Raw genomic sequence first — 23,654 nt, 5'->3', positions numbered from 1 at the left:
CCCTATCTGTCTCCCCTGTCAGGCTGAGAACTCCTCAGAGGCCTCGGGGATGTTTGCAATGTTGTATGAGTGAATGAACCAATGAATATACAAACAGAGAAGCAGAGAGAGACAGACAGATAGGGAGGCAGTGACACACAGGATGCAGAGACAGTCATACCCAGTGTGAACAGATGTAACTGTAGACACCCAGACAAACCCAGACCTGAAGAGAGACACCCTGATGAACAGGACATAATAAATATTTATTTATACATGTTTATTAGATTACTAAATTAATGAATAGGAAAATATTGGAGGAGATAGAGACACAGGCAGAAAACCAGAGGGACACACTGTTCCCCGAGGACACGGACAGACCCGTGGGCGGGGGGACATACAGACGGATGCCCCCGCAGGCAGCTGGAGCTGGGGTTGAGACCCCCAGTCAGCACCTCCTGACCTGTCTCACTTCTGCCTCTTGGTGGAGCTGCCTGCTGGGACCACACCCTTCACTGTGCCATACAGGGTGGGCACCAAGCATGTGCAGAGACCTAGATTCATAGACCCACAGACAATGGGACAGGGCTGACATAATGGCAGTGACCATTAATGGTCCCGGAGCTTCACTAAATTTTCCTTCCTGGCTACAGGTCCTTGACCTCCCTCTCCTTAGGGCATTTATTTTAGAAAACTTGGTGTTGTGAATTCTTTCTCTGTCTCTTTGAAATGTGGGTAAAGCTTCTTCCAGTCTCTTAGCAGCTTTACAACCTGGAAGGCCATTCTCAGGGACCTGGGAGCCCTCCCTTTGAAAAATCATCCTCGAGGGAGATAGCACCCTGTCTCCCAGGCTCTGTGGGAGGGTAGGAGCTGAAATTGAGTAGAAGATAGTTTGCAAACACAGATGGCCTGATCTCAGAGAAAAACACCTGGAAACTCAGAATTAATAGTGTGCTGGACAGATCCCATGGACCGCTCCCCCCCCCCCCCCCCCCCCACTGTTGAGTAGCACTGTTCCACTAGCCCATCCAGGGCTTAAAATCCTTACCATGTTTTGTTTTGGTGGAGTCAAGCTCAGTCTCTCTCCTCTATTGGGTATAGTTTGTTTGTTTTTTAAGTAGGTTCCACACCCAGCATAGAGCCCAACATGAGACTTGAACTCATGACCTGAGCCAAGATCAAGAGTCAGACACTTAACCAACTGAGCCACCCAGGTGCCTCTGCCATCCTCTTGATCCTCTTGAACGAAGTCTCCTGTGCCTGTTTAACTTTGTTTGGTGCAATTTTTCTGTGACATCAGACACCCAGGCATGGTAGACATTCACCAGATTCTGGACTCTCATAGGCATGGTCATCTTCTTGCCAAATCACGGCCCCTCCCATCAAGCATCACTTCCTCAAACCTGTTCTGCATCCAAATTAATCTTCCCACAGCTCCTGTTCCTGCCCTAGGCTCTCTGCTGGGTGCTAGCCACACAGGGGCAGGGTGGAGCTAAAGGCCCCTGGAGAGCAGAGACTGGCCAAGGAAGGAGGCTGGCTTTTCTGAAGCCCCTGTGGATGGTAGAGGCTTTGGAGGTGTTCACAGTAGTTCACAGTTTCAGAGATTGAGGCTTGAAGAATCATCAGACCAGCTAGTTTATTGTGTGAATGTGTGTGTGTGTGTATGTGTGTGTGTATGACAGCGTGTAAGTGACTGTGTGAGTGTGTGGCTGTGTGTATGTGATTTTGATTCTGGGTCTCTGTTAGGTACTTTTGGAGGCTGTGAGATATTAGGTGGGAAGCTCTCCATTGCAGAAGGTAATCAAGCCGAGACCTGGTCTAGGGATTTGGACAAGGCTCTTATACCCACATGGGGCTGGACAACATGAACTCTGAGCTCCCTGTGAACCCAGGGATTTTTTTTTTCAGTAATAAACTTTAGTAACCAAATAATTATTTAAAAGATTGGGTGGAAACTGAGGATGTTTGCTGGTAGACATTAAGGTGCTGTTTTTTAAAAAACTTTTTACCATTAGAGATTTTCAAACCTACACGAACCTGCAAAGAACAGCATGCTCACCACTAAGACTCAAAAATTGTTAACATATCACTTGTGTTATATTTTCTTTCTTTGGTGCTTATAGGGCATTGAATTGGATTCCTGCAGTATTTTACCTTAAATATTAATTTCACTTAAAACACCATTTAAGAGTAAATGATTTTCAAAGTGTGCCTTTGGCTTATGTTCTAAGTTACAAATCTTTATGAATGTCATGAGCAGTTTCTAAAAGGGGGTCATTTGCTACCTCAAATTGAATTCCTGATGCTATGATGCCACCAAATCAGTTTTCTCTTTGCATACTGAACAGTTTCAAATTTATTTTCAATAAATGTATTTTCATAACTACCGTACGATCTACCCACGGACTACCCTACGATCCAGCAACTGCACTACTAGGTATTTACTCAAAGAATACAAAAATACAGATTTGAAGGGGTACATGCATCCTGATATTTATAGCAACATTATCAACAATAGCCAAATCATAGGAAGAGCCCAAGTGTCCAACGACAGATCAATGGGTAAAGAAGAAGTGGTTTATATACACAATGGAATATTATTCAGCCATCAAAAAGAATGAAATCTTGCCGTTTGCAATGACATAGATGGAGCTAGGATATGTTATGCTGAATGAAGTAAGTCAGTCAGAGAAAGACAAATACCATATGATCCTACTCATGTGGAATTTAAGAAAGAAAACAGATGAACATAGGGAGGGGGGGAAAGAAAAAGAAGAGAGGCAAGCAAACCATAAGAGATTCTCAACAATAGAGAACAAACTGAGGGTTGGTGGAGGGGAGGTGAGTGGGGATGGGCTAGATGGGTGATGGGTATTAAAGAGGACACTTGTGATGAGCAATGGTGTTGTACATAAGTGATGAATCACTGAATTCAGAAACCAATATTGCACTGTATGTTAATGAACAAAATTTAAATAAAAATGTATTTTCAGGGGACACTTTGGTGGCTCAGTGGCTGAGCGACTGCCTTTGGCTCAGGGTGTGATCCTGGGGTCCTGAAATCGAGTCCCACATTAGGCTCCCCAGGAGGAGCCTGCTTCTCCCTCTGCCTATCTCTCTGTCTCTCGTGAATAAATAAAATCTTTAAAAAAATGTATTTTCGGTATATTTGACATTTACTAGAAGTTGAAAGGTAATTGTAGAGTGCTTGAATGATATTTAAAAATTCAGCAGTATACGGGTGTCTGCCTGGCTCAGTTGACAGAGCATGCAACTCTTGATCTCAGGGTTGTAAGCTCAAGCCCTATGTTGGGTGTAGAGATTACTTTAAAAATATAATCTTTAAAAAAATTAGTAGTATAGCAGAAATTTTTGCTGCATTATTCATTGACCAGTTGGATTTGTTCCTCCAAGGAGAGAGAAGGGAAGACGAATCAGGAGGTGGTAACTTAGAGTCTCTGCTCCAGCCCCAGCTGCCTACTAGATCATCTGTCTGGATGTCCTCAACTACCTGATGTTTGAGTGTCTGCAGGTTCTGTTTGAATGCCTTAAAGATGTTTTCAAGATCTCCTATTGTATTCCATAAGCTTCCACGAACCTTTCAATTTTCGTGCACATACAAATACTTGACCTCTCAAATGATTTTCCCTTCAGATTTGGTTTGTGCAGCAGTTTAGTAAATGTATCATTGTCTGTCTCCCCAAAGTGAACAAAATTCTCTAACGTGTTTACACATAGGAATAGGTACTGTCCTGAAATCTGCCTATCTAGCAATAATTTTTAACTGATTCGTTAACTACAAGCAGGCTTTGTAGCCAAAATAATGGAGAAATACCCTAGTGTTCTTACTTCATTCAAAATGATTCCATGAATGAAACATGCTATGATTGTAAGATTATTTAAATGCCATCCCCTAGATAATATGTAACACTACATGGGGCCAATCTTTTTTTTAAAAAGATGTATTTATTTATTTATTTATTTGAGAATCAAAGAGAGAGAGAGATAGGACGTGTGCATGTGAGCAGGGCCGGGGGTGGGGGTGCAGTGGGAAAGAATCTCAAGCAGACTTTCCGCTGAGCACAGAACCCAACACGGGGCTGAAAGTGGGGCTCAATCTCATGACTCTGAGATCATGACCTGAGCTGAAATCAAGAGTCAGAAGCCCAACTGACTGAGCCACCCAGGCACCCTTAAGACCAGTCTTTATTTCTGCATAAATATTTTCTCATAAGTTATCAGAATTGTGGAGTTTTGCTCTGGAGCCCTAGTCATTGCCTTGTCAAAAATGGAATTATGTACATTGTGTGCCAATATTTTCTTTTGTTATTTCACACAGATGCTGCCTGCAGCATTGATATATATATATTTTTTGTACCCGATCTTATTTTTTATAGTTCAGCAGTGTCAAGTATAGTATTCACACAGTTGTGCAACCCAGCTCGTGGACTTTTTCATTGTGCAGTCTGAAACTCTAGGCTCTGTTTTTGGGACTACCTTCATCCTGATATGAGTATGTCCCCATTCTTACCTAAATTGGGGGAAGGGGTTGCCTAAGGATTGCCAAATTAAATGTTGGATACAGTATTGTTAATTGTAAGTATCCACCACCCTCTCTACACATTATCTTTTTTTTAGCTTTTTTAAAAAAGAGGGATCCCTGGGTGGCGCAGCGGTTTGGCGCCGGCCTTTGGCCCAGGGCGCGATCCTGGAGACCCGGGATCGAATCCCACGTCGGGCTCCCGGTGCATGGAGCCTGCTTCTCCCTCTGCCTGTGTCTCTGCCTCTCTCTCTCTGTGTGACTATCATAAGTAAATAAAAAAAATAATAAATTAAAAAAAATTTAAAAGATTTATTTATTTATTTATGAGAGAGAGAGAGAGAGGCAGAGACACAGGCAGAGGGAGAAGCAGGCTCCATACAGGGAGCCCGACGTGGGATTCGATCCCGGGACTCCAGGATCGCGTCCTGCGCCAAAGGCAGGCGCCAAACCGCTGAGCCACCCAGGGATCCCCCCATCCTTTTTTTAAACAATAGGCTCCATGCCTAGTGTGGAGCCCAATGGGTGGGTTTCAGCTTACAAAAGATCAATACCTCAGCCAAAATCAACAGTTTTTTTTTGAGTACAAATGATTTTTGCACATTTTACTCTGTCAATATGCTGACAGTATACAAATCAAAAGTAATAAACAATTTGAAATTATCTCTTACATTTACTTAGCATATAGCAGGTATTGGATGAGATGCTGCAAGCATGTTATATTACTTCTTTTTTTAATTTATTTTTTATTGGTGTTCAATTTGCCAACATATAGAATAACACTCAGTGCTCATCCCATCAAGTGCCCCCTCAGTGCCTGTCACCCAATCACGCCCCCCCCCCCCCCCCCCGCCTCCCCTTACACCACCCCTAGTTCGTTTCCCAGAGTTAGGAGTCTCTCATGTTCTGTCTCCCTTTATGGTATTTCCCACTCATTTTCTCCCCTTTCCCCTTTATTCCCTTTCACTATTTTTTATATTCCCCAAATGAATGAGACCATATAATGTTTGTCCTTTTTTAAAGATTTTATTTATTTATTCATGAGACATGCACACACAGAGAGAGGCAACGACATAGGCAGAGGGAGAAACAGGCTCCATGCAGGGAGCCCGATATGGGACTCGATCCCGAGTCCCCAGGATCACACCCTGAGTCAAAGGCAGATGCTCAACCGCTGAGCCTTCCAGGCGTCCCAGAAATCAAGAGTTGGTGCTCAACTGACTGAGCCACCTAGGTGCCCTTACACATTCTCTTTTTCAAGTGTATTTTTTTCCATCTCCAGAGAAACAAAGATTAATTATAGGATACTTTGAGATGAAATAAAGTTACCCGAATCTGATAATTTATTCCCTAGTTGGAAGAATTTGTGTGAAATGATGTTTCTGTCTACCACGACGTCTTTCAAAAGTTAACATTTCTTGGGCAGCCCTGGTGGCTCAGCGGTTTAGCGCTGCCTTCAGTCCAGGGAGTGATCCTGGAGAATTGAGATGGAGTCCCAAGTCAGGCTCCTTTGCATGGAGCCTGCTTCTCCCTCTGCCTGTGTCTCTGCCTCTCACTCTCTCTGTGTCTCTCATGAATAAATAAATGAAATCTAAAAAAAAAAAAAAAAAAGTTAAAATTTCTTGGGGTGCCTGAGTGGCTCAGTCGGTTAAGCGTTAGGTCTTGATCTCAGGTTCCTGAGTTTGAGCCCATTGTTGGAGTCTATGTGGAATGTGGAGCCTGTTTTAAAAAAGAAGTTAAAATTTCATATTTAAAGTGAATAATTCTTGGGCAACCCTCTTGGGCCGCCTCCCTTTTGGGGGGCTTTGTACTATGACTCAATAAACTACTATCACTCAATAGACTTTGCTGCCCACTAGAAAAAAGTGAACAATTTTTAAGATTTTAAGTGCTTAATATTCAAATGCTGACATTTTGAGAACCTAAATTTAGGAGTCTGATATACGAATTAGATCATTGGATTGGCAAAAAGTGTATTAATGAAAGGATTCTTCACTTACCCTTTTCCACTCATTTCTTAAAATTTTTCCTTCACAGTTTACATAGAGTAGAGAGTAAATTCATGTCAATCATTAATGGTTTTGGATTCAGCTATATTCTGCTGAAATAACCACTGTGGAAATTTTTTTCTCCTGCTACCTTATTTTTTGAAAAAAATTATTCAATTATTTAATTAGTTCTATTAGCTATTAAAGCTAAGAGATTTCTATTTTCTTTTCTCTCTCTTTCTTTAAAGATTTTATTTATTCATGAGAAATACAGAGAGAGGCAGAGACATAGGCAGAGGGAGAAGCAGTCTCCACGCAGGAAGCCCGATGTGAGACTTGATCCCGGGACTGCAGGATCACGCTCTGAGCCAAAGGTAGACGTTCAACCATTGAACCACCCAGGCATCCCGAGCTTTCTATGTTCTAATCCTGAATATGTTTCCTTCTTGATAGATGTCAAAGAAGGTTAACATTTTACTCTAGAATCTTAACATCTTAAAATAATATGTAGATGACAAGTCATTAAAATTTAATAATAGTTAATTTCTATGCTGATGAAATTGTTAAAGCAATAATAAACAACTGCTATAATAATATAATCAACAGACTGTTGAGTAATACTCTTCAATTTCCACCCACGTACATTCTTTGTGGATTACTAAGGGTAATTGAGCATTAATTATTATATAGTGATTCATGCCAAGTGAAAGGATTTGTGGACTTAAATTTGGAACTCAATAATTCTATTCTGGTACAGTCAATAATTAGAAAATATGAACTGTAATATGAAATATTAAATGCATCCAAAGCACAGACACCAAGAAGGTTTTTTTTTTTCTCATTAAACTTTTGTTTTAATGAGTCTCAAAATTTTGTGGCAGATTTTTGATCCAGTTGTCTACATTGAAAAGTACTCTTAGGGATCCTTGGGTGGCTCAGTCAGTTGATTGACAGATTCTCGGTTTCAGCTCAGGTGGTGATCTCAGGGTCATGAGATTGAGTTCTGGGTTGGGCTCCGTTCTCAGCGGGGAAATTCTCCTTCTCCCTCTGCCCCTCCCACTCATGGTCTCTCTAAAATAAATAAATAAAATCTTTTTAAAAAAATAAAAATTCCTTTATAAACAATACTGATTTTTAAAAACTAATAACCTAAGAGGCACCTGGATGGCTTAAGTTGGTTAAACCTCTGACTCTTGATTTCCACTCAGATGGTGATCTCAGGTTTGTGGGATCCAGCCCTTCAATGGGCCCCACACTCAGCGAGTGTCTACTTCTTTCTTTCTTTCTCCCTCTCCCTCCACTCCTCTCCACTTTTTAAAATAAATAAAGAAATAAATCTTAAAAAAACTAATAATTTAAAACTGTCATACGCACACACAAAAACCAAATGGCCCACAAAAAATTCTCCTTTCCTTCTGAAGGTCTCAAGATGCAATGTTATCATTAACTAGTCTTTTACCATTAAACTTAAATGGTCACTTGACACAAATAGTTCTGAGATCATTCTTCCACCACTGATTAGGACGGGGGTGGCAAGAATTGGGGATAATATTCATTTAGACTTCTGAGCTTTCTGGGCAGACTTGATGACCTTACCAGCTCCAGCTGTCTTCCTGTCCACTGCTTTGATGACACCCACAGCAACCTTCTGTCTCATGTCATAAACAGCAAATCAGCCCAGAGGAGGATCATCATAGAAGCTCTTAACATGCATAGGCTTGTGAGGAACCATATGAACTATGACAGCATCACTAGATTTCAAGAACTTGGGACAATTTTCTAGCCTTTTTTTCCCCCAGAATAACGATCAATCTTCTTCAACTCAGCAAACTTGCAATCAATGTGACTGTGTGACAATCCAGCACAAGTGCATATCCAGCACAGTTCAGGATAATCACCTGCTGCTTCCATTGGTGGGTCATTTTTTTTTTTTTGGTGGGTCATTTTTGCTGTCACCAGCCACATTGCCACAACCAACATTTTTGACAGATATGTTGCTGGCATTTTAGCCCATGTTGTTCCCAGGAAGAGCCTCACTCAAAGCTTCATGGTGCATTTTAACACATTTGACCTCATTTGTAACATTGACTGGAGCAAAGGTGACCACCATGCTGGATTTAAGAACACCAGTCTCCACTCAGCCCATAGGGAACAGTACCAAAACACCAATTTTGTAGACATCCTGGAGGGGTAGACACAAGGACTTGTCAGTTGGACGAGTTGATGGCAGAATGCAATCCAGAGCTTCAAGCAGTGTGATTCCCCTAGCATTCCCATCTTTACAGGTGACTTTCCATCCTTCAAACCAAGGCGTGTTTGCACTTGGCTCTAGCATGTTGTCACCATTCCAACCAGAAATTGGCACATACGCTACTGTGTTGGGATTGCATCCAATTTTCTTAATATAGGTACTGACTTCCTTAACAATTTCCTCAGATCTATTCTGGCTGTTGGGTGGCTCAGTGGAATCCATTTTGTTAACACCAACAATTAGTTGTGTCACACCCAGCATGTAAGCCAGAAGGGCATGCTCATCGGTCTGTCTGTTGTTGGAGATACCTGCTTCAAATTCATCAACAACAGTAGCAACAATCAGGACAGCACCATCAGCCTGAGATGTATCTATAATCATGTGGTTTTTTTAAAGAGATTTATTTATTTATTTATGAGAGATACAGAGAGAGAGGCAGAGACACAGGCAGAGGGAGAAGCAGGCTCCACACAGGGAGCCCGATGCAGGACTCAATCCTGGGACTCCAGGACCACGCCCTGGGCCAAAGGCAGGCGCCAAACAGCTGGCCACCGAGGGATCCCCTGTAATCATGGTTTTGATAAAGTCTCTGTGTCCTGAGGAATCAATGATGACCACATATTACTTTGCTGGTCTCGAATTTCCACAGGGAGATATCAATGGTTCGAGTTCATGTTCAGCTTTCAGTTTATCCAAGATCCAGGTATACTTGAAGGAGCCCTTTCTCATCCCAGCATCTTCCTTTTCAAAATTTTCAATAGTTTTTCTTTTTTATCAATCCTACCACAATTGTAGATAAGATGACCAATAGCGATAGACTTTCCCAAATCTAAGTGTCCAGTGACAACGATGTTGACATAAGTCATTTCCTTTTCCATTTTGGTTTAGGTTTAGTGGTGTTTTTCATGACACCTGTGTTCTGGGGGCAAACCTATTGTGGAAGAAAGGTGATATTTTTTAAAAGATGTTCTGCACATCAGGTGAAAAGCAAATCCTAGTGCAAAAGCACAGGCTATTTTAGACAATATGAGATCAATGAGGTCTTCCCATTTTCTTTCTTTCTCTTTTGTATTTTTTAAAAAATGTTTTTATTAATTTTTAAATTATTTTTATTGAGGTTTAATTGATATGTATAATATTAATTGCAGTTGTAAATGTAATGACTCGGTATTTGTGTATATTGCTGATGATCACCACAATGATCACCATGATAAGTCCAGTTTATCTGTGTCCCTATAAAAGGTCCTTACATTTTCAAACTGATTTGGAAGAGGAATAGTAGCAATCAACCTTGTTGGATCAAGACACTTTGCTGCCATCTGCTGGTTTATAAATGCTGGCAAATTATTTATAATTTGCTTTGCAGTCAGCAAAAGAGTAAGATAATACACAAATATTTACAATTTTTTTCAAAGTAATAAAGATGTTTGTGATATGAATGGCACCTCCTTAGGTATAGTGCTCTTGTGCATTGTCCAACATGAACAACTGTACATGGTGACTGTGGAAAGCCACACACAGATGGGGCAGTTGTGGGAGGAGGATTGGTTCATAACAAAGTGGAAGACAGAAAGCTTCTAGGAAGTGATCCACAGCCAGGAGGAGCAGGACTTGGGAATTAAATAAAAGAAAATTTTATGGCCATCAAAGGGATGTTTGAGGTCAGGGGTAGGCAATCAAAGTGGAAGGAGTTGTTGGAAGGTGATCAGGTGTGAGAAAGGGACTAGGCTCTACCCTGCATTTACTGTGTGTTCTCAAGAGAAACCTTCTTCTTCCCTGAGTTCTTTTGCTCCCTTCAGATGTGAGGAAGGGCAGGAATTTCTGTACTCTGGGAGCCCTGCCCTCTTTGACCTTCCAGGTTCCTGAGAACTAACGAGACTGAGGTTTCCAGGAATGGGTCAGAATGAGGGGTGGGATCATAGTCTCTAATTGTAGGAGGTGATATGGTTGAACTTCAGGGAGGACTTGGCTATATTTTGGCCACACCAGTGTATACACCCACCCGCAACCTGCACTGGTGTGGGGAGGGACCAGAGGATCTCAGGTGAGTGCTAGGAAGAACACTCAGAAGAGTCTCCCTGGACCCCTGAGTTCCTCCATTTCTATCCACAACTATCTATCTATCTATCTATCTATCATCTATCTATCATCTATTTATGAGAGAGAGGAAGAGAGAGAGAGAGAGTACACAGTGGGGGAGTGAGAGGGAGAAGCAGACTCCCCGCTGAGCAGAGAGCCAATCGAAGGGCTCTATTCCAATACCCTAAGATCATGACCTGAGCCGAAGGCAGATGCCCAACCGAATGAGCCCCCCAGACGCCCCTATCCACAATCTTCTGAATGTGCCAATATCCCTCTGTATTCCAAACTTCTCTACCTTTTCCAAGGATCTCCTTCTCTGCCCTTCCACCTCTCACCCATCATAGATTACCTCACTCCCCCTCCTCCTCCTCCTCCTCAGGCACAACCTTCTTCCTCCTACTTCTCTTTCACTTCTAGAACTATTTCCCCAGCTTTGCTTTTCACTCCCACCCACCTCCTTTCATCTCTTTCTCTTTGCTTCCTTCCAGCTTCCAACTCTCTCCAAGCTGACCTTCCCTTGCCTCTCATTTCCTGGCCTTTCTTTCCTGAGTCCATTCTACTGCCCGTTGCCTGAGGTTGCCAGATAAAATATAGGATGTGAATTTAAATGTGTATTTCTGGTAAGCAGTGGATAATTTTTAGTAGAAGTAGGTCCCAAATATTTTATGGTGCATACTTACCTAATTATCTAAAATTCAAATTTTATTAGGTATCCTTTTTTTTTAAGATTTTATTTTTTTAAAGTAATCCCTACACCCAACGTGGGGCTCAAACTTACAACCCCAAGATTATAAATCACATGCTCTACTGACTGAGCCAGCCAAGTGGCCCAGTGTCCTGTATTTTTATGTGCTCTATCTGGCAAATCTACTCTTGTCTCTCCCTGACTTCTCTGGCCATGTTCACTGCATCCACGGTGGTCTCCCTGGAGACCTTGTAGCTCTCAGGCAGGCAGTCCATTGCTCCCCCACCGCCTCCAACTCCAACCAGCTTAGCTCCTCACCAGCCACTCTGGGCCTCCTCAAAACTTGTCAACAAAACCGAGACAGTGCAGGGGACCTACAGGACATTGCATAACTCTGTAGCCATTATTGGTTCTGTTTGGTTGCTACCAGGGCATATTCATTGTTATATGGTTGATTCCATCAATGTATTTGTTTATCCTTAGGTCTTTACAATGGTAACTAAATTAGTGTAGCTCTAGAATAAATCTTGAAATAAAGAGGTATAAGTCTTCCTCCTTTTTCTTAAAGATCGTCAGGGCTACTCTAAGCCTTTCTATATAAATTTTAGAATTATCTTCTCAATTTATATTTTAAAAAGCTGGCTGGCATTTTTATTAGAATTGTGTTGAATCTATAGATTCATTTAGGGGAGCACTGACAGGCCAACAATACAGAGTCTTCCTATCCATGAATATGATATATCTGTCCATTTATTTATGTCTTCAATTTTTCAAAGCCAGTATTTTATAGTATTTACTGTAGGCCTTGCCTATCTTCCATTAGTTTTAATTTTTTTTTTGGGGGGGGGAGCAGCGCCGCCAGCAGCCCTACCCCTCCTAATGTTTTTAAAATTCAATTATAATTGACATACACTATGATACTAGTTTCAGGTGTGCAAGATAGTGTTCAATGTTTTTATGCATTATGAAATGATCACCGCAATTGGTCTGTTACCCTCTGTCACCAAAGTTATTACAATATTATTGACTATATTTTCTGTGCTGTACATTACATTCCTCTGACTTATTTTATAACTGTAAGTTTGTACCTCTTAATCTCTTTCATCTACTTCAATCCCCTCTTTTCCCTGCCCCGTCCTTTGCCAACTACTAGCTTGCTCTCTGTATTTGAGTCTTTCTGTTTTGTTTGTTTGTTTTATTTTTAGATTCCACATTTAAGTGAAATAAGATAATATTTGTCTTTCTCTGTCTGACTTATTTGACATAGCATACTACCGTGTAGGTCCATTATGTAGTCACAAAGGCAAGATTTCATTTTTAAGGGTTGAGTAATATTCCATTGTATATATATATATATATATATAGAAGTTATATATATAAATTCTTTATCCACTTATCCATCCTAGTCACAAAGGCAAGATTTCATTTTTTTCGTTTTTAAGGGTTGAGTAATATTCCATAATATTTAGAAGTTATATATATAACTTCTTTATCCATTTATCCATCAATGGACACTTAGATGCTTCCATATCTTGGCTATTGTAAATAATGCAGCAATTAACTTAGGGGTACATGTATCTTTCCAACTTAGTGTTTTGTTTTCTTTGGATAAGTACCCAGAAGTGGAATTGCTAGATTGTGTGGTAATTCTTTTTTTTTTTTTTTTTTTTTTGTGATTGCGTGGTAATTAGATTTAAAAGAATTTTTTTTGAGGAAACTTCATACTGTTTTTCATAGTGGCTGCACAAATTTACATTAATTTACTATTATGACCCATTGTGCATGAAGGTTCCCTTTTTTCCACATCCTTGCCAACACTTGCTATTTCTTGTCTTTTTGATACTAGCCATTCTGACAGATGTGAGGTCATATCTTACCACGGTTTTCATTTGCATTCCCCTGATCATGAGTGAGATTGAGCATCTTTTGATATGTCCAGATACTTTCTCTGGAACGATGTCTATTCAGGCCCTCTGCCCAGGTCGTTTGTTTTAGACATTGAGTTGTATGAGTTCTTTATATATTTTGAGTATCAACTTCTTGGATATATCATTTGCAAGTATCTTTCCCATTTAATAGGTTGCTTTTTCTTTTCTTTTTTTTCTAAAGATTTATTTATTTATTCATGAGAGACACAGAGAGAGGCAGAGACACAGACAGAGGGAGAAGCAGGCTCTTCTTGGGGAGCCTGGTGCAGGACTGGACCCCAGAAACCGGGGATCACGCCCTGAGCAGAAGGCAGACACTCAACCACTGAGCCACCCAGGCGTCCCTCTTTTCTTTTTTCTTATCCATTACCTTCCAACCTTCCACCTCCACCTCCACCTCCTCCTGTTCCTTCATCTCAGTCTTCTGTCTTTTCCTCCTGTAATACGGGCTTTGTCTGTTGTTGCCTTTCAGCTCTCTGAAAGAAGTGAAGGAGCAGGCAGTGGGTTGGGCATCGGTTCTGGTGCTTGTGCTTGGGGAGGAGTGGATTTCGGATTTCTGGCATCCACCTGGCCTTCTCTCCCCCTCTTCATGATTTTGACTATTGGGAAGTGGGGGGTCTGGTCAGGTGTGTAAAATTTTTGTCTATCCTCATCTCTCTGGACCAGTAGGTTGCTTTTTCATTTTGTTGATGGTTTCCTTCACTGTGCAAAAGCTTTTTAGTTTGCTGTAGTCCCATTTGTTTATTTTTGCTTTTGTTGCCCTTATATGGGGAAACACCAAAAAAAATATTGCTTAGTGGCACCTGTGTGGCTCAGTGGTTGAGCATCTGCCTTTGGCTCAGGTCATGATCTTGGGGTCTTGGGATCAAGTCCTGCATTGGGCTCCCCACAGGGAGTCTGCTTCTCCTTCTGCCTATGTCTCTGCCTCTCTCTGTGTCTCTCATGAATAAATAAATTCAATATTTTAAAAAATATTGCTTAGACTGATGTCAAAGAGCTTACTGGGTGTGTTTTTTTTCTAGAAGTTTTATGGTTTCAGGTCTTACATTTAAGTCTTTAATCAGTTTTGAGTTTATTTTGGTATATGGTGTAAGAAGGTGGTTTAGTTTCATTCTTTTGGATGTAGTAGTCCAACGCCATTTGTTGAAGAGACCATTCCCCTACACCCCCTGCATTGTATGTCCTTGCCTCATTTGTCATAAATTAATTGATCATGTAAGTGTGGACTTATTTCTGGGCTCTATTCTGATCCATTGATCTCTGTTCCTGTTTTCGTGCCAGTACCAGAATGCTTTAATTACTATAACTTTGTAGTATAGCTTGAAATCAGGGAGTGGGATATCTCCATCTTTGTTTTTTCTCAAGATTTCTTTGGCTATTGAGGGTCTTTTGTGGTTCCATACAAATTTTAGGATTATTTGTTCTAGTTCTGTGAAAAATGCCATTGGTATTTTGATAGGAATTGCATTGAATCTATGGTTGCTTTGAATAGTATGGACATTTTAACAACACTAATTCTTCTAATCAATGAACATGGTATATCTTTTCATTTATTTATGTTGTTTTCAATTTCTTTCATCAATGTCTTATAGTTTTCAGAGTACAGGTCTTCTAACTCCTCGGTTAAATTTATTCCTAGGCATTTATTTTTTTTTTGATACAACTGTAAATGGGATTGTTTTCTTAATTTCTCTTTTTTTTATTATTTTTTTTTATTTTTTTTATTTTTTTTTAATTTCTCTTTTTGATAGTTCATTATTAGTATATAGAAATGCAGCATTTTTCTATATATGAATTTTGTATCTCACAACTTCACTAAATTCATTTATTAGTTCTAATAGGGTTTTCTTTTATAGCATCTTTTGGGTTTTATATATATAGTATCATGTCATCTGCAAATAGTGGCAGTTTTACTTCTTTCTTCTAATTTGGATGACTTTTATGTCTTTTTCTTGCCAAATTGCTGTGGCTAGGACAATTCCAATACTATGTTGAATAAAAGCGGTGAGAGTGGGCATCCTTGTCTTGTTTCTGATCTTAGAGGAAAAGCTTTCAGCTCTTCACTATTGAGTATAATGTTAGTTGTGAGTTTGTCGTATATGGTCTTTATTTTGTTGAGGTACATTCATTCTATATCCACTTTTTTAAATAGAATTTCTGTTATAATGGATGTTGAATTTTGTCACATGCTTTTTCTGTATCTATTGAAATGTTCATATGATTTTTATCTTTCATGTTGTTAACGTTGTGTATCAGATCAATTGATTTGTGGATGTTAAACTATTCTTGCATTCCTGGAATCAAACCTGCTTGGCCATGGTATATGATCCTTTTAATGTATTATTGAATTCAGGTTGCTGATATTTTGTTGAAAATTTTTGCACCTATGTTCATCAGAGATATTGGTCTTTTGGTTTTTTGTAGTGTCTTTGTTTTTGGTATCAGGGTAACATTCACTTAGCAAAATGAGTTTGGATGTGTTTCATCTTCTTCAATTTTGGGGAATAATTTGAGAAGGATAGATATTTTTTTAAAGATTTCATTTATGTATTCATGAGAGACAGATACAGAGAGAGAGAGACATGAATAAATGTCTCTCGTTTGTTTATTCATGAGAGACAGAGAGAGAGGGAAAAGCAGGCTCCATGCAGGGAGCCCCATGTGGTACTCAATATCAGGACTCCACGATCACACCCTAGGCTGAAGGCAGGCACTAAACCGCTGAACCACCCAGGTTTCTCCAAGATATGAGTATTTTAACAAGAAAAAATATTTTTTTAAAATTACAGCAGACATATAGAAGGCTATTAGACCCCAACAGCATGACCAAACCCTTCTTTGGCAGCATTTATGTAGTTCTGATACAGGTCTAAAATATGTTAATAAAGAATTACTAAATATTATCCTTTTTGCTTAACAAAGTTCTTTTTTTTTTTTTTAATTTTTATTTATTTACGATAGTCACAGAGAGAGAGAGAGAGGCAGAGACATAGGCAGAGGGAGAAGCAGGCTCCATGCACCGGGAGCCTGATGTGGGACTCGATCCTGGGTCTCCAGGATCACGCCCTGGGCCAAAGGCAGGCGCCAAACTGCTGCGCCACCCAGGGATCCCGCTTAACAAAGTTCTAAAAGAAAGTCAAGAAGTGAATATTTTGAATTAACATAATATAAGCAATGCTTCATAGGTTAGATTTGAAACAAAGGATTATATGGAATGGTAGAGAATCATGATATCATGAAAATAAAGGCTATTTTCCCAAGTTTTATTGTGAAAAAATTTAAAGGTGCAAAGCTTTTGAAATATTAGTTCAATGATTGTCTATATATCTACCATCTAGATAAAAATTATTAGCATTTGTCGTATTTGTTTATCTATGTTTCTACATCATTTAGCTTTTGATGCATAACAAACTGCAAATAAAACTTAGTGGCTTAAAACAACAAGCATTTTATGTTTTTTTTATTTTAATTTTTTTCCCTAGGCAAAGAACTTTATTAACCTTGTTTCAAACTTTATTCCCAGGCTTCTTCAGCTTAATTAGCTGCAAAGAATGAATTGTGTATAAGCAAAAACTGAAAAGAGCTGCAGTGTCCAAGGGGCTTGGGCTTAAAAATATTAGAGATCTAGATTTTAACAGATCCATGAACAAAATTTTAAAAAGCAGTCATAATATAAAATAGCAGCTCCCAGTAACTTCTTCAAGTTTTATCTTCTTCAGAAGTTGACTCAATTCAGTTTGCCTCATTCTTGGAAGCTTCATCAAAATTCTCCACAAGATATGGAAGTGGAAGGTATTACGCTGAGTGAAATAAGTCAATCAGAGAGGGACAAACATTATATGGTCTCATTCATTTGGGGAATATAACAAATAGTGAAAGGGAATAAAGGGGAAAGGAGAGAAAATGAGTGAAAATATCAGGTTGGATGACAGAACATGAGAGATTCCTAACTCTGGGAAGCGAACAAGGGGTAGTGGAAAGGGAGGTGGGCGGGGGGTTGGGGTGACTGGGTGATGGGCACTGAGGGGGGCACTTGACAGGATGAGCACTGGGTGATATGATATATGTTGGCAAATTGAACTCCAATTAAAAATTTAAAAAAAAGGAAAAAAATTCTCCACAAGATCTGGAACTTCATCATCATCCTCCTCTCCGGTAGCAAGTGGTGCTTCTCCATCCACAGATTGTTTGGGCAGAGCTTCAGCCAATCTTCTTAAACTAGTCAGACTGTCTGCACCAAGCTGGTTTAAGATACTGAATAGCATTTCTGTCAGCTGCTTTGTCTCAGCATGGCCTGTAATGGTGAAAGTGTTCACTGCCAGCGATGCCTGAACTTTAGGGTTGTTAAAGTGGATCACTGTTCCTTGGCTTGTGAACACATTCACTTCTTCAATACCAGAGATATTGTTTACCTCTAACTTCTTTAAGGAGAACTGAAGTTTTTTATCATCTGCTGTAGCTGTTCTATGAACCACCTTCTTTTGGCGAGCAGTTCCTTTTCCACCAATGCGCACTTGTGCTTGCAGTTTGGCGAGTTTCTCCTGGTTCGTGATAGTTTCTTTCATCTTGTTGGAGTGGAAATGGGACCATGCTGGGGAATAGGGTTGGTGCTCAGGGGGTCTCTGGCGGACCAGCTGAGATTAGGTGCACACACGCGGGGATGCAAGATGGCAGCTCCATTTTATGTTTTAGTATGCGTTGACTTGATCCATCTCTCCTACGATCTATCATGTGTCTATGGTCAGCTGGTGGATCCAATGGTGGCTGGATGATCTAAGATGACCTCAGTTACAAGACTAGTACTTGGCTGGCTGTCATCCAGGCCTAGTTCTCCTCTGAATGGTCTTTCAACCTTCAGCAGGCTAGACAGGACTTCTTTCATATGGGAGTGGCAAGGTTCCAAAGGGTAGCAAGAAAGGGCAACTTCCAATAAACAAGTGCTTTTCATGCCTCTGCTCAAGTTATGTTTGCTAACTTGTCCCATTGGCCAGAACGAGTCACAAGGCTAGCAGACAGTCTTTGTGGAAGGGCAGTAACAAAAGTGAATAATTTGTGGTTGTTTTTGCTATCTATCATCTATCTATCTATCATCTATCTATCTATCTATCTATCTATCTATCTATCTATCTATCATCATCTCTAATGAACCATTAAAAGCAAATGGTAGATATCATTTGCTTCACTCCTAAATAAAAATCCTGGAGTTGGTAAGGGGTCTTTTCTCAATGTGACTCTCCTCTTCCCTCTCTGTGGGCTATTTTTGAAAAGCTAAATGATTTCAATGCACACACATACCACTCTGCCCAGCATAGGACATCCTTGGCCTGTCATGTGCAGTCATGCAAATGCAACATCACCTTTCACACAGTGAGACACACTCTTGAGTCCATCACACACAATGTTCACACACAACCTCTACTACCATATTTGTGCCTCACCATAACAGAGACACACTCCAGTCTTGTCTCACACCTGTTGCTCCATCACGTGTGACTAGGGAGACACTCTGACCCTATTTTGCCCTTGTCCCCCTCAAGTCTGCCACACCATCACCTTCTTCAGCTGCTCGTGTTCACTTCCAGCACCTCCTTCCTCCTACTCCCACTGTGGGCCAAGGCCAGTATTCCTACAGCCCTCTGTGCCTGAGTCAATTTCTTCTCAATCTGAGTTGATTTCTGCTCACATGCGAACCCAAGAACCAAGAGAATGCTCTAGGGGACTTCAGAGACCCAAGGTGCGGTGGCTTATGGGAAATGTAGCTCAGTGCCAGAAAAGCAGGATACTAGAAAACCTAAGGGTCATTGAATGGCCTGGCTTGGGGAGTTCCTGGTAGTTGTAGTTGGTGTCCCAATGCACAGGTGTCGGCTTGTGCCAGCCTTGCACTGTGGAGTACTTCAGCGTCAGGTCACTGAGTACACATCCAGGACGAGTGTCAGTAAGGCAGTGGTGGCCGCTGAGGTGCCCCAGCCCTTGGAGTAGCACTGGGAACACCAGAGGCAGTGTGTGGGGGGGTGGGTTGGGGGGAGTGCCTAGGCGCTTGGGTGCCTGATATAATGGAGTGGTGGCAGATGGATGCACGGGTGTGCAGAAGCCAGTTCCTACTGGCAGATTCTCAGAGAATTTGAGACTTGTGTTAAACACAACCATTATTTTTTAATTATGTAAATGTAAATAAATATATTAAAAACTAAGGTAACAGAGTCAAACGAATCACTTTCTTATTAATTATCTGTGCTCTTGAGATTATGTCTATAGTGTCTGTATGACAGAAATACCATATGATTGTGTACTACTGCACATCCCTTTCTAGCTCCACTTTTAGTGATACCACTTTGGTAGCTAGAAATTGGCCATGATGGGACTGTTCACACTGTGGGAATTGACAATCATTACAAATTATTGTTTTTGTATGCTTGATTTATTGTTTTTGTTGATTGTTGGGGATGGGGGGAGTTCTCAAAGTCGGTCCTCTTGCTTCTAAATGTCCCACTGGCGCCCTCTTCTGGTAAAGTGTACTATTATGCTTACTTTGAAGGAGAAATACTGTAATCTTTTCATTTTGTTTTGTTTTAACATCTTCTTTCTTTTTTAAAATTCAAATTCAATTAGCCAACATATATTACATCATTAGTATCAGATGTAGTGTTCAATAGTTTATCAGTTGCATATAACACCCAGTGCTCATCACATCATGTTCCCTCCTTAAGGCCCACCACCCAATTACCCATCCACCCTACTCCCCTTCAGCAATCCTGTTTCCTATAGTTAAGAGTCTCTCATGGTTTTTCTCCCTCCCTGATGACTTCCCATTCAGGTTTCCCTCCCTTCTCCTATGATCCTTTGCACTGTTTCTTATATTGCATATAAGAGGGAAACCATATTATCTTTCTCTGATTGATTTTATTGCTCAGCATAATCCCTCCACTTCCATTCACATTGATGTCAACGGTAAGTGTTCATTCTTTCTGATGGCTGAGTAATATTCCATTATATCTATCTCTATCTCTATCTATCTATCTATCTGGATATTTATCTCACATCTTCTTTATCAATTCTTCTGTTGATAGACGTCTTGGCTCTTTCCACAGTTGGGCTATTGTGGACATTGCTTCTGTGAACATTGGGGTGTAGGTGCCTACTTGGATCACTACATTTGTATCTTTGGGGTAAATATTTAATAGTGCAATTTCTGGGTCATGGGGTAGCTCTATTTTTAACTTCTTGAGGAACCTCAATACTGTTTTCCAGAGTGGCTGTACCAGCTTGTACTCCCAACAACAGTGTACGAGAGTTCCTCTTTCTCTGCATCCTCACCAACATTGTTGTTTCCTGACATTAATTTTAGCCATTCTGATCGGTGTGAGATGGTATCTCTTGGGGTTTTGATTTGTATTTACCTGATGCCAAGTGATGTGGAACATTTTTTTTAAAGATTTTATTTATTTATTTATTTATTTATTTATTTATTTATTTATTTATTTATTCATGAGAGACACACACACACACAGAGGCAGAGACACAGACAGAGGGAGAAGCAGGTTCCACGCAGGGAGCCTGACGCGGGACTCAATCCAGGTCTCCAGGATCAGGCCCTGGGCCGAAGGCGGCGCTAAACCGCTGAGCCACCCGGGGTTGCCCGATGTGGAACATTTTTAAATGTGTCTGTTGGCCATTTGTATGTCTTCTTTGGAGGGATATCTATCCATGTCTTCTGCCCATTTCTTGACTGGATTCTTTGTTTTTTTGTTGAGTTTGATAAGTTCTTTGTAGATTTTATTTGTTTATTTATTTATTATTTATTTATTTATTTATTTACTTTTACTTATTTATTCATGAGAGACACACACAGAGAGAGAGGCAGAGACACAGTCAGAGGGAGAAGCAAGCTCCATGCAGGGAGCCCAATGTGGGACTCGATCCCGGGTCTCTAGGATCAGGCCCTGGGCTGAAGGCAGCGCTAAAACACTGAGCCACGTGGGCTGCCCAGTTCTTTGTAGATTTTGGATACTAGCCCTTTATCTGATATGTCATTTGCAAATATCTTCTCCCTGTAGGTTGCCTTTTAGTTTTGTTGTCTGTTTTTGCTGTGCAGAAGCCTTTTATCTTGATGAAGTCCCAATAGTTCATTTTTGCTTTTACTTCACTTTCCTTTGGAGACATGACGGGCAAGAAGTTGCTGTGGCTGAGGTAGAAGAGGTTGTTGCCTGTGTTCTCCCCTAGGATTTTGATAGATTCTTGTCTCACATTTAGTCTTTCATTCATTTTGAATTTATTTTTGTGTATGGTGTAAGAAAATGTCCAGTTTCATTCTTTTAAATGTGGATGTCCAATTTTCCCAGCACTATTTATTGAATAGACTGTCATTTTTCCATTGGATATTCTTTCCTGCTTGGTCAAAGATTAGTTGACCATAGAGTTGAGGTTCCCTTCTGGATTCTGTTCCTTTGATCTACATGTCTGTTTTTGTACCAGTACCATACTGTCTTGATGATTACAGCTTTGTAACAGAGCTTGACGTCTGGCATTGTGATGCCACCAGCTTTGGTTTTCTTCTTGGCTATTTAGAGTCTTTGCTAGTTCCATACAAATTTTAGGATTATTTGTTTCAGCTCTGTGAAAAATGTTGATGGCATTTTGATAGGGATTCCATTGAATGTGTAGATTGCTCTGGGTAGCATAGGTATTTTCACAATATTTATTCTTCCAATCCATGAGCTTGGAATGTTTTTCCATTTGTTTGTGTCTTCCTCAATTTCTTTCATAAGTGTTCTGTGGTTTTTAGAGTACAGATCCTTTACCTCTTTGATTAGATTTATTCCTAGGTATCGTATGGTTTTTGGTGCAATTGTAAATGAGGTTGATTCCTTAATTTCTGTTTCTTCTGTCTCATTGTTAATCTATAGATATGCAACTGATTTCTGTGCATTGATTTTATATCCTGCCATGTTGGTGAATCCCTGAATGAGTTCTAGCAATTTTGGGGTGGAGTCTTTTGAGTTTTCCACATATAGTATCATGTCATCGGCAAAGAGGGAGAGTTTGACTTCTTTGTCAATTTGAATGTCTTTTATTTCTTTTTGTTGTCTGATTGCTGAGGCTAGGATTTCTAGTACTGTTGTGAACAACAGTGGTGAGAGTGGGCATCCCTGTGGTGTTCCTGACCTTAGGGGAAAAGCTCTCAGTTTTTCTCCATTGAGAATGATATTCACTGTGGGCTTCTAATACATGGCTTTTATGATATTGAGGTATGTTCCCTCCATCCCTACACTGTGGAGAATTTTAATCAAGAAAGTCTTTGTATTTTGTCAAATGCTTTTTCTGCATCAGTTAAGAGCATCATATGGTTCTTGTCCTTTCTTTTATTAATGTAACATATAATATTGATTGATTTGCAAATGTTGGACCATTCTTGCAGCTCAGGAATAAATCCCACTTGGTTATGGTGAATAATCCCTTTAATGTACTGTTGGATTCTATTGGCTAGTATCTTGGTGAGAATTTTGGCATCCATGTTCATCAGGGTTATCAGTCTGTAATTCTCTTGTTTAATGAGGGCTTTGTCTGATTTGGGGATCAAGGTAATGCTGGTCTCACAGAACGAGTTTGGAAGTTTTCCTTCCATTTCTGTATTTTGAAACAGCTTCAGAAGATATGCTCAGTTTGGCAGCACATATACTGAAACAGAAGGATAGATATTAGTTCTTTAAGTGTTTGGTAGAACTCCCCTGGAAAACCATCTGGCCCTAGACTCTTGTTTGTTGGGAGATTTTTGATAACCGTTTCAATTTCCTTGCTGGTTTTTGGTCTGTTCAAGTTTTCTATTTCTTCCTGTTTCAGTTTTGGTAGTTTATAAGTTTACAGGAATGCGTCCAATTCTTCCAGATTGCTTAATTTGTTGGCATTTAGTTGCTCATAATGTGTTCTTAAAATTGTTTGTATTTCCTTGGTGTTGGTCGTGATCTCTCCTCTTTCATTCATGATTTTTTAAATTTGGTCCTTTTTCTTTTCTTTTTTTTTTTTTTAAGATCTATTTATTTATTCATTAGAGACACAGAAGAAAGAGAGGCAGAGACACAGGCAGAGGGAGAAGCAGGCTCCTCACAGGAAGCCTGATGTGGGATTCAATCCTGGATCCCGTGATCATGACCCAAGCCAAAGGCAGGCACCCAACCGCTGAGCCACCCAGGCGTCCCTCTCCTTT

The 23,654-nt window shown here is 40.2% G+C and overlaps 2 protein-coding genes across 3 annotated transcripts in view; both read right to left on the bottom strand.

Annotated features, from left to right (window-relative positions):
- The window catches only part of LYPD5 (LY6/PLAUR domain containing 5), a 64,920-nt gene that overhangs the window by 4,614 nt on the left and 36,652 nt on the right, over nucleotides 1-23,654 (bottom strand). The window contains exon 1 of one of the 2 annotated variants that reach the window (XM_077849324.1): nucleotides 8,104-8,142. The exons of the other annotated variant lie outside the window; for it this stretch is intronic. The gene's annotated coding sequence lies outside the window, so the exon portion shown is untranslated. Of the gene's footprint in view, nucleotides 1-8,103; nucleotides 8,143-23,654 lie in introns of those variants that run through there. 2 annotated transcript variants of the gene reach the window in all.
- On the bottom strand, nucleotides 16,960-18,018 carry LOC144311442 (transcription factor BTF3-like). The gene is made up of 2 exons (XM_077893977.1): nucleotides 17,575-18,018; nucleotides 16,960-16,995 (listed from the first exon to the last, which is right to left on the bottom strand). The coding sequence occupies exons 1-2, from the start codon at nucleotides 18,016-18,018 to the stop codon at nucleotides 16,960-16,962; spliced, it is 480 nt and encodes a 159-aa protein (XP_077750103.1).

The sequence above is a fragment of the Canis aureus genome, chromosome 1 (assembly GCF_053574225.1).
Source record: "Canis aureus isolate CA01 chromosome 1, VMU_Caureus_v.1.0, whole genome shotgun sequence".
NCBI classification, from domain to species: domain Eukaryota; kingdom Metazoa; phylum Chordata; class Mammalia; order Carnivora; family Canidae; genus Canis; species Canis aureus.
The sequence above is the reverse complement of the archived record's forward strand: the minus strand, read 5'-3'. Positions and strand labels throughout refer to the sequence as shown.